Here is a 15,713-nt window from a genome sequence, read left to right as displayed (position 1 = left end):
AATCCTTATCCTGTGGAACAGCCTGCAGACGGATAGGAGATGTGGCAATATGAGACTTCGAGGGCTGGTTTTTTTTTGTTTTTTTTTAATAACGCTTGCATGTAAAATGCCTGTCATATAAAAAATATATAATTGTATTGATAAGCATTAAAACTAGAGTGGAGCAAATCTGTTAAGGACTAACCTCAAATTTTACAAAAATTCTCCAGAATTAGAATTTTTGGCACTTCACTTTGCAAAAATACAACAAAATAGCCAGCGGTCAGACCGGTCAGACGCTGCTTCATACAATTCTAGTGACGATAATGGTTCAAAAAAATACTCACCTCACCATTTACAATTGCCTCACAGTCCGCTGCTCAGTGTGGCCTCTTGGATCTTCTTCCTCTGTGCCCCACGGTCACTAGGCCTCAGGTGACGCATGTCATGCACGCCTGAGGCTTCTCGGAGCGAAGCTCACCGAAAAAGATGTGAGACAGATAGTGGGACAGATAGGTGGCAAGGTAGTGTGTGTATATACAGTGTATATATATATATATATATATATATATATATATACAGTATACACTGTATGTACAGTATGTGTGTACATATATATATATATATATATATATGTATGTATATATATATATATATGTATATATATATATATATTTATTTTTATCACACGAAGCTTACTATACTTATTGGTCGGCTTTTTATAAAAAATTTGAGCGATCTGCAGAATTTGAATCTTGGTAAATACTCATATTTGTGAATAGTGTATATTTGTACCGCTTAAAAAATTACATTTTATTCCAGCATTATTACATATGACAGATCAGTCTTGGTGGAGAAGCCCTTAATTTTATTCTTCTCATGGGAAAGAATATACCAAAACCTATATCACTGCTCTTTCCTCCTGTATATTGCTCGTATCACCATTATTATTCATGGGGAGGTAGTGAGATTCCTTCACCGTGTCTGGTTTGGCTCTGCTAATCCCCACCTGTATTATTACTGTCTGACCCTTATTCATTCCCCTAAGCATAGATAAGGAGCCACTGCACCAAGCCTGACTGCTTAATAATATTGTAAAGGGCACTAAGGAATATTTTTAAATCCATAAAAAAATACACCGTGCGTTATTATGAAATAAATAAAATAGTGAAATTTTAATAAATCGGACCTTATATAGTAAATCATTCATTAAATACATTTTTTACAGAGGGGCATATATATACACTGATAGGATTTTTTTCTACAATATATATTATACACTGATAGGATTTTTTTCTACAATATATATATATATATATATATATATATATATATATATATATATATATATAGTAGAAAAAAATCCTATCAGTGTTTTAGTGAAGGTCATATTTGTCATCCATAACAATTTAACCTTGGTTATGTGATATTCTTATGGAATACATAAGCAGCAGGGGATCTAAATCGTCAGTGTTGGAACAGCTACATAAGTGTCAGCAAGGCGGCAAGCAGTGCTCTTATTTATTTGATGCTAATGCAATTATTATAGAAAAAATAAACCTTTAAAGGGAATGTGCCATCAAAAAAATGCAACAGTTTAAAAAATGTAAAGTATTAGTATTAATGTTTTGTTTTTGTTATTTTAAATAGTAAAACAAAAATGTAATGGTGTAAAATATGAAAAATAATTTAAAAAGGGTGGATATTTTCCACTCTTATACACTAGGGGGAGCAGCTGGTGAAATTTGCTATGAAAACCTAGTGTACTGCCAGCTCACATTACGACTGCTGTAAATGTGGGCGAGGTCTACTCACATGTGTGTGATGTCACCTCTCCCCGCCCTTTCTGGGCGTTTGTAAAAAGTATGTATGAAGTTCAAGATCACAGTGCGGAGACAATTGTTGGTGACTGCAAAGTGATCCTGAGATTTGGACAGTGTCACCAACGACAGCTGGCTGCACGGATTCTCTCAACTGGTGCTGCTTTCTATTTGCACAATGTATCATGCAGTGGGATTGGATACGCAGAGTGTTTATTGTGCTGGTATTAGATTCACAGAGTGTATCATATGTTTGGATTAGATACACTGAGTGTATAATACGCTGGCATTAGATGCGTGAAGTGTATCACACACTGGAAAAAGATACGAGGCTCTGCAGGCTGAATTACACATGATGGGGATTAGATATGCTGCTCTGTTGGCTGTATAACACATGATGAGCCTTAGATACATGGCACTGTGGTCTGTGTGGTACATCACTAGAGAATGTATCACACATGATGGGCAATAAATACACTGATCTGCAGGCTGTATCACACATGATGGGCATTAGATACAGTTAGGTCCAGAAATATTTGGACAGTGACACAAGTTTTGTTATTTTAGCTGTTTACAAAAACATGTTCAGAAATACAATTATATATAATATGGGCTGAAAGTGCACACTCCCAGCTGCAATATGAGAGTTTTCACATCCAAATCGGAGAAAGGGTTTAGGAATCATAGCTCTGTAATGCATAGCCACCTCTTTTTCAAGGGACCAAAAGTAATTGGACAAGGGACTCTAAGGGCTGCAATTAACTCTGAAGGCGTCTCCCTCGTTAACCTGTAATCAATGACGTAGTTAAAAGGTCTGGGGTTGATTACAGGTGTGTAGTTTTGCATTTGGAAGCTGTTGCTGTGACCAGACAACATGCGGTCTAAGGAACTCTCAATTGAGGTGAAGCAGAACATCCTGAGGCTGAAAAAAAGAAAAAATCAATCAGAGAGATAGCAGACATGCTTGGAGTAGCAAAATCAACAGTCGGGTACATTCTGAGGAAAAAGGAATTGACTGGTGAGCTTGGGAACTCAAAAAGGCCTGGGCGTCCACGGATGACAACAGTGGTGGATGATCGCCGCATACTTTCTTTGGTGAAGAAGAACCCGTTCACAACATCAACTGAAGTCCAGAACACTCTCAGTGAAGTAGGTGTATCTGTCTCTAAGTCAACAGTAAAGAGAAGACTCCATAAAAGTAAATACAAAGGGTTCACATCTAGATGCAAACCATTCATCAATTCCAAAAATAGACAGGTCAGAGTTAAATTTGCTGAAAAACACCTCATGAAGCTAGCTCAGTTCTGGAAAAGTATTCTATGGACAGATGAGACCAAGATCAACCTGTACCAGAATGATGGGAAGAAAAAAGTTTGGAGAAGAAAGGGAACGGCACATGATCCAAGGCACACCACATCCTCTGTAAAACATGGTGGAGGCAACGTGATGGCATGGGCATGCATGGCTTTCAATGGCACTGGGTCACTTGTGTTTATTGATGACATAGCAGCAGACAAGAGTAGCCGGATGAATTCTGAAGTGTACCGGGATATACTTTCAGCCCAGATTCAGCCAAATGCCGCAAAGTTGATTGGACGGCGCTTCATAGTACAGATGGACAATGACCCCAAGCATACAGCCAAAGCTACCCAGGAGTTCATGAGTGCAAAAAAGTGGAACATTCTGCAATGGCCAAGTCAATCACCAGATCTTAACCCAATTGAGCATGCATTTCACTTGCTCAAATCCAGACTTAAGACGGAAAGACCCACAAACAAGCAAGACCTGAAGGCTGCGGCTGTAAAGGCCTGGCAAAGCATTAAAAAGGAGGAAACCCAGCGTTTGGTGATGTCCATGGGTTCCAGACTTAAGGCAGTGATTGCCTCCAAAGGATTCGCAACAAAATATTGAAAATTAAAAAATATTTTGTTTGGGTTTGGTTTATTTGTCCAATTGCTTTTGACCTCCTAAAATGTGGAGTGTTTGTAAAGAAATGTGTACAATTCCTACAATTTCTATCAGATATTTTTGTTCAAACCTTCAAATTAAACGTTACAATCTGCACTTGAATTCTGTTGTAGAGATTTCATTTCAAATCCAATGTGGTGGCATGCAGAGCCCAACTCGCGAAAATTGTGTCACTGTCCAAATATTTCTGGACCTAACTGTATGTGGCCTTGAAGACTGTATCACACATGATGGGCATTAGATACACTGATCTGCAGCCTGTATCACACATAATGGGATTAGATATGGGACCTTGAAGGCTGTATCACACATGATGGGATTATATACGCTGCTCTTCAAGCTGTATCACACATAATGGACAATAGATGCATGACTCTAAGCTGTATCACATATTAGATATTAGATATCTGAGCTCTTTATCACATGATGGGATCAGATACAGCCAGCAAAGCAGTGTATCACACATGTTGGGCATTAAACACGTGGCTTTGTGGGCTGTATCACACATGATGGATATTAGATACATGACTCTGAGCTGTATTGCACATGAAGGGGATTAGATACATAGTTCTGCAGGTTGTGTCACAGATGATGAGCATTAGATACACAGCTCTGGGCCGTATTACACATGATGGGCATTGGATACACTGCTGTGAGCTGTATCACACATGATTGGGATTAGATATGTGGATGTGTGGGCTATGGGCTTTATCACACATGTTGGGCATTAGATACATAGCCCTGAGCTGTATTACATATGATGAGGATTAGATACGCAGCTCTGCCGGCTTTATCACACATGATGAGGATTAGATAAGCAGCTCTACATGCTGTATCACATGATGGGGATTAGATACATACAATGTGATACAGCCTCTTGCAAGCTGTATCACACATGATGGGCATCAGATAAATCACTCTGTGAGCTATGTCACACATGATGGGAATTAGATACGTGGCTCTGCTGGCTGCATAACACATGATGGACGTTAGAAACCCAGTTTGGCGGCTGTATCATATATGATGAGGATTAGAAACATGGCTCGGTGAGCTGTATCACACATATGTGGCTCTGCTAGGTCATCATAATGCCTCTTCAGATGTCTGTAATGAAGGAATGCCTGAATGAGGCATTATGCTGACATAGCAAAGCTGAGTCAGGTGTCAGGGCACAGCAGCGTGATGATTAATCTGCTCTGTTCTGAACACTGCAGTGACAACATGGTGGTTGGCAGCCTGACATTGCACTACTAATCTCAAGCTATAGCCCTGTTCTCACTACTGGAAGAAGTCTCCACTGCAATCCTTGTCTCACAGCTCAGAGCAGCGCTGTGGCTTTGATTTTTCCAGCACTGAGAACAGCATGGTAGCCTGACAATAATTTAACTGCTGATCACTGCTCTCCGCCTTCATGCTTACCGCTCACCGCACCTCAGATCTCCGCTCCTGACTCCTCCTGTCAGTGCTTGTGCTAAAAACTGAGTGATGACAGGGGATAATTGTGCTGTGAGATACAAAAATATGGTTCCTGGCTCCCCCCATAGCTCTCACCTGGATGTCACGATGAGCACCATGACCTTACTTGTGCATGTGCATGATTTCAGCACAAGTAACTGGGACCAAACAGTAAGTTAAGCGGTAAGGTGAGTAATTTTTTTTACTTTTTATAACATTTTGACGGCTCTTCCAGTTGGAAAAAATGGTGTCCAGTGGCTGTACTTATGTAAATACTTATGTAAGGAAATTGCTAAAAATACGTATTTTGGCAAACGTGGATTTTGGTGAAATTAATTATACTCCAATTTATTTACGTCCAACAGTGTTCTCTCCCATGACCTGTTACTTCTACCTGAAGAAGGCATGTAGCTCCCACCTCCTCGAAGCCCCAGCTTGGAGGCTACAATTTACGCCTCTTGTAGGGTGTCAATCTTTGACATCACTGCATTTGTCACTTGTCTTTCACAACACTTTGATTAGCTTTGTCCATATATAATAAGACTAAATTTACATCACGGATTCTGCCACATTTATGAAAACTTAAAACCATTTATAATGTTAAAGGGAATCTGTCAGATGCAATATGCCCCCAGAACCACGAGCAGTTCTGTGTGCATATTGCTAGTCCCTGCCTAACCGTCCCAGCCTATAGTAGCATAGATAAAGAGATCTTTAGTAAAACTATTTCTAAATATCTTTTATCTTATGCTAATGAGGCCAAGACTAGTCCCCTGGGCATTAGTTCCCCTGAGTAGTCAGCCCCATTAGCATGTTAGTATGCCCCAAAATCCAGGATCATGAGTACTGAGCCAAAATCCAGGACTGAGATGAGGTGGCAGCAGAGAGGTGAGCGTGACCATCCTCTGATGCTGTGCACTCAATAGCATTTTAGCAAGCTCACAGGGACATACTAACATGCTAAGGGGGCCGACTAGCCATGGAACTAACACCCTTGCGACTAGTTGCTGGCCTCATTAGCATATGATAAAAGATCTTTAGATATACATTTTCTACAGATCTCTTTATCTATGCTAGTGTATACAGTGTGTCCACCCATATCCTGTCCACCGCCATTAACTTGAGAATGACGGCAGCTATAGGCATAGACGTGGTGTCTAGGTATAGTAAAGTAGCCATGCGCTACGCAATGAAACCACCTATAGCGCCACCTGGTGGAAAACAAAGGAGTTAGCATATTTATCTTGAAAATGGAATGAGCTAGAGAAAAAAAGTGAATTACAAAGTTGTAGGGCCTCATCTATTCAATACAAATCGACACCTTGCATACAGAAATGCTATGGTTAGAACGTGTAAAACTCAAAAGGCTGCGGACGTGAAGCAATACCTCATGGAGACCTTCCTACAAGTCATTGGGTATGGTGGCTGCGTAGAGTGGCCTACACGCTCACCTGACCTGACCCCATTGGACTTCTTTCTGTGAGGTCACATCAAACAGCAGGTGTATGCGACCCCTTCACCAACATTGCAGGACCTACGACGACGTATCACAGATGCTTGTGCAAACGTGTCACCTACCATATTGCACAACGTGCAGCAAGATACAGTATGCTGTCCAGAGTCCAGATGTGCATTGCAGCTGACAGTGGCCACTTTGAGAATCAAAGTTCAATGAGCGCCATATGCGTGACCAGCATTCAATGTTTTGGGGGGGGGTCATGTGTTTCATATCATAGCATTTCTGTATGCAAGGTGTCGATTTGTATTGAATTGAATATGCCCTACAATTTTTAATTCACTTTTTTCTCTATCTCGTTCTGTTTTCAAGATAAAAATGCTAACTCCGTTGTTTTGCACCAGCTGGCGCTATAGGTAGTTTCATTGCGTAGCGCATGGCTACTTTACTATACCTAGACACCTTGTCTATGCCTATAGCTGCCGCCGTTCTCAAGTTAATGGCGGTGGACAGGATATGGGTGGACACACTGTATACAGGGACGGTTAGGCAGGGATTAGCAATATACACTCAGAACTGCTCGTGGTTCTGTGTGCATATTGCACCTGACAGGTTCCCTTTAATGGTGGACAAGGCTTCAGATTCTGCCAGATCTCATTATAAGTCAATGAGGTGTAGAGTAGTATTGGTATCTGTGCTATGACAAATTCATCCCTGCGTCGTGGTGTTTGTTCTAAGACAATGCAGATGTGAGAAGAGCTTTTGTGCAATAAAGCCCCCCTTTTTCATTTACTGTTTGATGAGCTATAGCAGCGACTTTTATTGAACAAGGAAAGCTGAATTTAGGTAAACAGGACACATCTTGCAAACAACATCTGCCACACAGCCAAAAAAAAAAATGCCAGAAGATGTGCTATCCATGCCAACTCTATGTAACAATAGTTTCCTTTACTAGAAAATAAACTTCTATAAAGACAACATAATTGTTTAGGTGCTGAGCGGAGCACAATTACGATGCCACTTACAACTTCTCAGTGAGCTAACCAAGTAAGAAAGTGCTGTGGCTTGAGAAATGGGCATTCTGCCTTGTTTTTAGATCGCATGAGTTATGAAAACCCAATGGGAATGTAACCGTTCACTTGTGAACAATTTTCCAGTACAAGCCTAACTTACCACGCTCTAGAATGTACTGAACAATGGATTTCTACATCAACATTATCAAGGGTATTGCAACATGGATAATTGTTTGAATTTAAAATAAAACATTAAATAGCACTGAGTAAAATGCGTGTTTTCAGCCTGATGGATCAATAATTGCCAGAGCTTTGTTCATATCCGAGCAGCGACAGCAGAAATTCCATGGAATGTGACTGCCACCTTGTGGCCAAATGTGGTGCAGCAATTTACACATTGACAAGCACTGATTTATATGCAATTGGCTATAGTTAAATAAAGGAAAACAACCTACAAAAAAAGCTGAATCTTTTAAAAGAAAATCTTTATTCGTATATCATGGAGAAACCCCTACTCAGCACATGTAAATACAAAAATAATGGATCCCAAATATATGACCAAAAAATAAGAGTATGGCAGAGGATTAAGCACCTACTGCCAGTCAGGGCCAATAGTATGGTCATGGTGCTACAGGGCTCAATGCAAAAAAAAGATATACTGTATATATGACTATATAAATATGGTGTATGCATATATATATATATATATATATATATATATATATATATATATATATATATATATATATGTGTATATGTATGTGTATATATATATATATATACACACATATCAATATATATCTATATATAGATATATCTATCTATATATATATATATATCTATATATCTATATATAGATATATATAGATATATAGATATATATATAGATATATAGATATATATATCTATATATATTGAGATATATAGATTTTATATATATATATATATATATATATATATATATATATATATATATATGAATCAAGGTATAGCAACAAAGTAAGAATCCCATGGTAAAGTGATCACAGGGATGACACAGGCTATGCAGCGTTTCATTTGATCTATGTAGGTATCTTATTTATTTGTCCATATGGGATTTTAGTGAGGAATTAATAAAGACTTCTTAATTTAATTGTGTATGAAGTTACAGTAAACGTAATAGGTCCAGGGAGGTGTAAGAAAATAAATATATATTCACCTACCACTACTATTTTAAACGCCACACTATATCATCATCAGTCATTGGGCATCAACATCTGACAAGATGAGTCAAATGACCGCTGCAGCCAATCAAAGGGGGATGTTCAAAACAAGAACGCCTGCGGAGACACCATCACATGTTTCTCATATGAGAAACATGTGATGGTGTCTCCGCAGGCTTTCTTGTTTTGAATATTTCCTAGGGGGCATTGCTCTAGAATCACTGCGTTGAGAAACATGTGATGGTGTCTCCGCGGTGTTGGATGTTGATCTTCCTAAGGTCAACCATCCTTGCTTATGTAATCAAAGGGGGATGTTGATCTCAGGAGTCCAGAGGGGTCACAGTACAGCATGTGGAAGAGTGGCACCTGCCATAGGTGAGTATAGGCTGCTTTTCTTACATCTCCCTGCTTGAATATAGGGTAGAAATATGAGATCATGTGCCCTGCACTCATGAAAAATAAAGGGGTTCTTCTAATGTATATTAAATGGATTGTTCATTAGTAAAATAATTCCTAGAATCCCTTAAAATGTCCGGAAGTACAGACAAAGTGACCAAGTGAATTTATATGTCATTGATTTACACATGATTAACTGTAGCTAGTGTATGTTAAAGGGATTGTCCAACAGTAAAATAATTACTTTAGTTAGGCATAGAATAAAAAATTAATAAGCGGAGGCATACTTACTTTCCATTGACTTCCCGGATCAAGCGCAGGTCAGAACCATTCAGACCTCCAATTATTCATAATCAATCTATGCCTAAAAAAAAAAATATTTTAGTGTGGAACAACCTCTTTAACTTTTACATGTATATTTACCACTGCAATAAGTTTCATTAATTTGAAAGATCTGACAATTATTTTTAGATTTGTAATGGGAATCTCTAAGATTGTATATATACTATATCTTCAATGTCTTCTTTCAAATACTGTGTGATTAGACTCGCCCATTTACCATAAAGCCTGTGGAATTACTTCCCGAGAGGATTAAGCAATGTACTAGAAATATTCCTTAGGTACTTTGGACTATACTTCTTTGATAAGTAACATCACATAGTAGTTGCAGATGTGTGATATTACAGATCTTCCATTCAATCTCATCCCAGAGGGGCTGTATTGTACGGGTACCTCTGGGGTGGGATTGAACCTTGTCAGTTATGATGTGTTTTGTGACATAATGTTCCATTCTGCATTGAAGCACCTGTTAGCTGTATGATTTACGCCTTCACCTCATACTACAGCTCCAGCAGCATAATATTATATACTGCAGAATATGAAGCATTAATAATGTGTACTGTAATCACACCTTAATAGTCATTAGGGTGTAGCCGCTCCTCACATGGTCTATGTCTCCTGAGCATGTGCAATACAGTGAAGCATATTTGGCCTAGATTATTCATCTGCATACTACATATGTACCGGGTGATGTAAGAATGAATGAAGGAGGTTTGGTGAATATGCAGTGAGCAGATGAAGATAAAGCCTGTACAGTATATTTCACTGGCCACACATATGGCTTCTGCTCAGACTCCAACTACTCAGAGAAACAGTTCCACTCTCTTCTGCTCAGATCCATATTAGCAGATGAGGTGCAGTTTATCCAGAATTAAATTGGAAAAAGCCATAGATACCTAAGCTGCAATGCCCTGCACATGAGGTAAGAGACATAGCTTATCAGGAGAACTATACTACATTTCTAATTGGAGGTATTTGCTAATATCATTATTATTACACCTACTACATATTGTGATAAGATCCTGGAGATGGGAAGACTCCCTTTAGGGAAATCTGCAATGATAAATGTTTATACATTCCATATTTTCCATACTATTTCATTTTTAGGTCAAACGTTCTATCCCAGTTAGATTCATAATATGTATATCGATGTCAAAATTCAAAATCCTCCTGTTGTCTTCACAAAACCATACTATTAAAGAAAGCTCCAGTCCCTCTTTTTACTAAAGTTACTTTACCTCTCTATACTAATTGCCTAATAATAATCTTTTTCTCATCGGGGATTAGCAGTTTGTATGTTTTCATAGTTCTGTAGTTGCTGCACTATGGATCAGATCTCCAAAGAACTATCTTCCTGGTGGTCATGTAGTTAGTTTATTTATAACAGCCAATCAGAGGCGGGCTAACTGCAGTGAGGAAGGAGAGAGTAGCAACCTGAACCAATCATGAAACAAGAGGCGTGTCCTAGACTGCAGTGCGGAAGGAGAGAGTAGTAACCTGAACCAATCATGAAACAAGAGGCGTGTCCTAGACTGCAGTGCGGAAGGAGAGAGTAGCAACCTGAACCAATCATGAAACAAGAGGCGTGTCCTAGACTGCAGTGCGGAAGGAGAGAGTAGTAACCTGAACCAATCATGAAACAAGAGGCATGTCCTAGACTACCTCAGACTCCCAGTAAGCACTGTATGTAAAATGTAGTCACAGATCATCTCAGGGATGTTACTATAGGAAAAGCAGAGATAATAGTCACTCCTTGTAATTGAGCAGGACCAATCACATATGAAGGGTGTGACACTTGTCACTACCTTAGGGGGTCGCATGAATAGAAGGGTAGTCAGGAGAGTCGGGTCTGGTAACAGGAGGTCACATATAATCATACGGGGTAAACAGAGAAGTAGTCAGGGCACAATACCATAACAGCTCTTAGTAGTAACAGGGAGCAATCAAAAACATAGTCAGATAATGGTCCAGGGTCCAAGACAGGAATAAGGAGTTGGCAGAGGGAAGTCCAATAACAGTCCGGGGTCAGAATACCAAGATCAGAATCCCAACACAAACTATGGCAACACAGCAGAGCCAGAGAATACAACTGGCAGAGTTCTGGGGGAGCATGCTCAGTAAAGAAGCCTGAGCAATTACCTGGAAGATGGAACAGTTGAGTAACCAGCACCTCCCAGAACCAACCTGGACTCCAGTATAGTGACCAAGTTGCTAGTTCATTAATAAGGACAGCGCCGCAGAGCATCTTTAAGGGCCCAATGCTCTGCCCAAAAGAACTGCTAGATTTGTAAGTGCCGCAGAGCATCTCCAAAGACAAGATGCTCTGCACAAGGAATGGACACACAGTCAGATCTGTAAGCACCACAGCACATCTCCAGGTCTGTGAGATGCTCTACACAGAGAATTGAGACAAAGGATCTTTGCATAGATTTAATACGTTTCCAGGATCTAAAGTTGTTCTTCTTTCTCTATAATGCAGACATTTGAACTATTTGTAAGTTATCACTATATAACTGCTAAAAATGCTAATGTAGAATGGTGTATATATACATGGCAATTTATTGGCATTGCTTTTTTGTCTCTTTGTAGGATACTGGAACTCCAGCAAAATGGGGATATGGACATTCTAAAACATAAGTGGTGGCCCCGCAATGGACATTGTGACCTATACTCATCGGTGGAGCCTAAACAGAAAGGCAGTGCCCTGGACATTAAAAGCTTTGCCGGAGTATTTTGTATCCTAGCAGCTGGTGTTGTTTTGTCCTGTGTCATAGCAATGGTAGAAACATGGTGGACTAAGAAGAAAGGCTCCCGAGTACCTTCTAAAGAGGTAACTACTCTAAACTTTGAAGCAACGCCAATGGTATAATTTCTCTGACTCCGCTGGTTGATGTTTTTTCCCGATTTCTCACAAAGCTTTTCAAGCAGTAATAAACAAAGCTCAACCTTTTAGTGACTCTTGACATAGCTGAAATTTTAGGTTTCTTACAATATTTTTTATAAAACACAGCTTGACTCACAGCATAACCCAGCATTAAACAGCAAAGTAGGTCAGATGAATCAAATATTTAAAAATGTGATGAATTACCCAGACCTTATTTCACATTCAGCCAGGAAAAACAAGTACATTTGGTTTGTACAATAATCCACTGTATCTGTGAACAGCGCTGCCAAATCCTAATCTGAAGCCAAAAGGAAGAAGCAAACAGATGCTTGAAATTATGATGACCATAAAGAAACAGGGCAATCTCGCAGTGTTTGAATATGCTCCATTTATCCCCTCTTATGTAACATTGGGACTCATACAGAATACATAGCAGCATATATTTTACAGAAAAATTATGTAAAAGAAGTCATTTATAACAACAAACTAAAAATAACAACATTTATTAGCAAAGTACATAAAAAGAAAACATTTTTAAACATCAATACATAATTAATGAATAAAAGTGTACCTCCTTAATTAATTAATGAATTAGTCCTATCTAAATTATGTGTGTGTTTTGTGAATAATTTGTTATGTATATTTTCCTTTAAATAATAAATGCTATCCAAATATATAGAAATTAAGCTATTCATTGTCACCAAAACTTTCCAGCAGTCTATCTACACACTTAGACAATGCTCACATCCTTATTATGGTTTAAAGGGCACTTTACACGCTGCGATATCGGTACCGATATCGCAAGCGAGCTTACCCGCCCCCGTCTGTTGTGCGTCAAGGGCAAATCGCTGCCCGTGGCTCACAACATCTCTTACACCCGTCACACGGACTTACCTTCCCTGTGACGTCAATCTGGCCGGCGATCCACCTCTTTTCTAAGGGGGCAGTTCGTGCGGCATCACAGCGACGTCCCACGGCAGCCATCCAATAGAAGAGGAGGGGCAGAGATGAGCGACCGGAACAAGCCGCTTACCTCCTTCCTTCCACATTGCCGGTGGACGCAGGTAAGGAGATGTTTGTCGTTCCTGTGGTGTCACACATAGCGATGTGTGCTACCGCAGGAACAACGAACAACATCGTACTTGCAGCAGCAACAATATTAAGGAAATGAACGATGTGTCAACGAGCAACGATTTTTCCCATTTTTGCGTTCGTTGATCGTTGCTCATTGGTGTCACACGCTGCAATGTCGCTAATGGCGCCGGATGTGCATCACTAGCGACGTGACCCCAACGATATATTGTTAGCGATGTCACAGCATGTAAAGCACCCTTTAGTTTTGTATCATAAGCAACATACCAGTGGTGTTACTACAACAAATACTTCCAGAGATTACAAGACCCTTTTGACAATTTGTTTTTACACTTGTAACTGATTTCTTTTATATTTTGTGTTTGCTTCATAAATGCAAAGTCAAGTAACTGTGGAAATAGGCATCATTAAAATTTTTCAACCACTATGCTGCTGTACATCCTGTTCAACTCCTTTACATAGCTGGCTGTGCTGCAAACACAACTATCTAAATAGTATTTAATAACATTTTACATAGCTGGCTGTGTTTATAAAAAATATTTTAACAACACAATTCTCCTGTAGAATTAGTATTAGGGTTCAGTTCCACTTGCATTTTGCATGGGCGAGTGCAATCCAATAAAACATCAGATTGCTCTCACTTTAGTGCAAAACTATGGGGCAGTGTTCATCGGCGATTGATTTCTCATGCCATACATAATGAATGAGTTGCAGCATGCTGCGTTTGGCAGCATGTCTCAGCTCATGTACCCCCATACAAGTCTATGGGAGCATGTGAAACATCATACTGCACTCGGATGTCATCCGACCGCAGTGCGATATACCCAGAGACAGGCAGGGGAGGAGATAGGGAGAACATGCTCCCCCCCTCCTCCGCAGCCGTGATGCGATCGCAAGATCAGATCACAGTTGCATGTCCCTCGGTTCACACATGCAGCAGAAGAGGGTCATTAGCATATCGCTAGTGGAACCGGACCCTTACTGTATATGTCAGTAAGGGACTGAAGCAATTGCACACTGGCTATATTTTAAGCATAAGGCAGTACAAGAATGATGGTGTGCAGATACATAAGAACTAGAGAAAGCAGCAGCATCCGATACATAGATACTTTTAGTATGCATTACTGAGATTGATATGTCCAAATGAAAATAGTTTTAAATTGGAAGCCAGGCTTAAGCTGCATATATGGGAACTTGAAAATGAAGTAATGAAGGTTGTCACCTGAAACTATTTTATATTCAATAAGTAAATAAATAAATAAATATATTTATATTATTTTCTTGTCAAAAGTATCCATAGTGTTTAACTTTATCAGTTTGTCCAGGTATCTAAAATGTTTTAAGATAAAAACTGATTTTTATTTTATTATTGTACATATCCATCTTTTTTTAAATGGAGTGTTTCATGTAAAAAAACAATACTATTACATGCATATATGGGGTTAATCTGCAGGTTAATAGCATTCTGATGCCATGCGACCCTCGTACTGACAGCCCTGCTGCTGAAAGGAAATTAATTTTATTTCTCCCTGCAGCCGTGGGCTTTCAGTCATAAAGTTCTGACCCTTATAGTCAGTCACTGATCTTTGCACAGTGAGTGATGGCTGTAAGCATGCATCCAGTGCTTACTGATAGCCATCTAAGCAGTGCATCAAGACAGAATCGGCTGTCAGTCAGTGTCAGAGGCATGATTACACCCACTGAGAGGTGACTGAATCCATGATGGCTTCACCTCTATGACTGAAAGCCCAAGGCTGCCGGGAGGAATTAAGTTAATTTCCTCCCAGCAGAGGGGCACTCAGTGCAGTGGCCTCCCTTCATTAGAATGCTTTCAATATGAAGAGTATCCCATATCTGCAGGTAGTAGTGTTTTTTTCAAGAAAGGTTACCTTTAATATTTCAGCCTACATCATACAACCTTATTACAACTCTGTACAAACTACAAGAAAAGTAAATATTGTGGCACACTTCTAGTTCACCATATCTCTGTAATATGGTTCTATTTTAAGATCCAAAACAACAGCCCCCTATTGTCTATGTGATTGGCGTGATCATGACACCCTTTAGTCAGTCATTTTTTTGTGTGACATTTAATAAACTACCTAACAT

General features: G+C 39.4%; 1 protein-coding gene across 2 annotated transcripts in view; it reads left to right on the top strand.

Annotated features, from left to right (window-relative positions):
• The window catches only part of GRID2 (glutamate ionotropic receptor delta type subunit 2), a 1,893,008-nt gene that overhangs the window by 1,809,762 nt on the left and 67,533 nt on the right, over nt 1-15,713 (top strand). For both annotated transcript variants that reach the window (XR_012754338.1, XM_075351083.1), the window contains exon 15: nt 12,218-12,458. Coding sequence is in view for 1 of the 2 variants with exons in the window: in XM_075351083.1 (XP_075207198.1) it covers nt 12,218-12,458 (241 nt within the window). In the remaining variant the exon portion in view is untranslated. The remainder of the gene's footprint in view (nt 1-12,217; nt 12,459-15,713) is intronic.

Source organism: Anomaloglossus baeobatrachus, chromosome 1 (genome assembly GCF_048569485.1).
Source record: "Anomaloglossus baeobatrachus isolate aAnoBae1 chromosome 1, aAnoBae1.hap1, whole genome shotgun sequence".
NCBI lineage: Eukaryota > Metazoa > Chordata > Amphibia > Anura > Aromobatidae > Anomaloglossus > Anomaloglossus baeobatrachus.
Note: the sequence above shows the minus strand (reverse complement) of the source record. Positions and strands in the feature narration are given on the sequence as shown.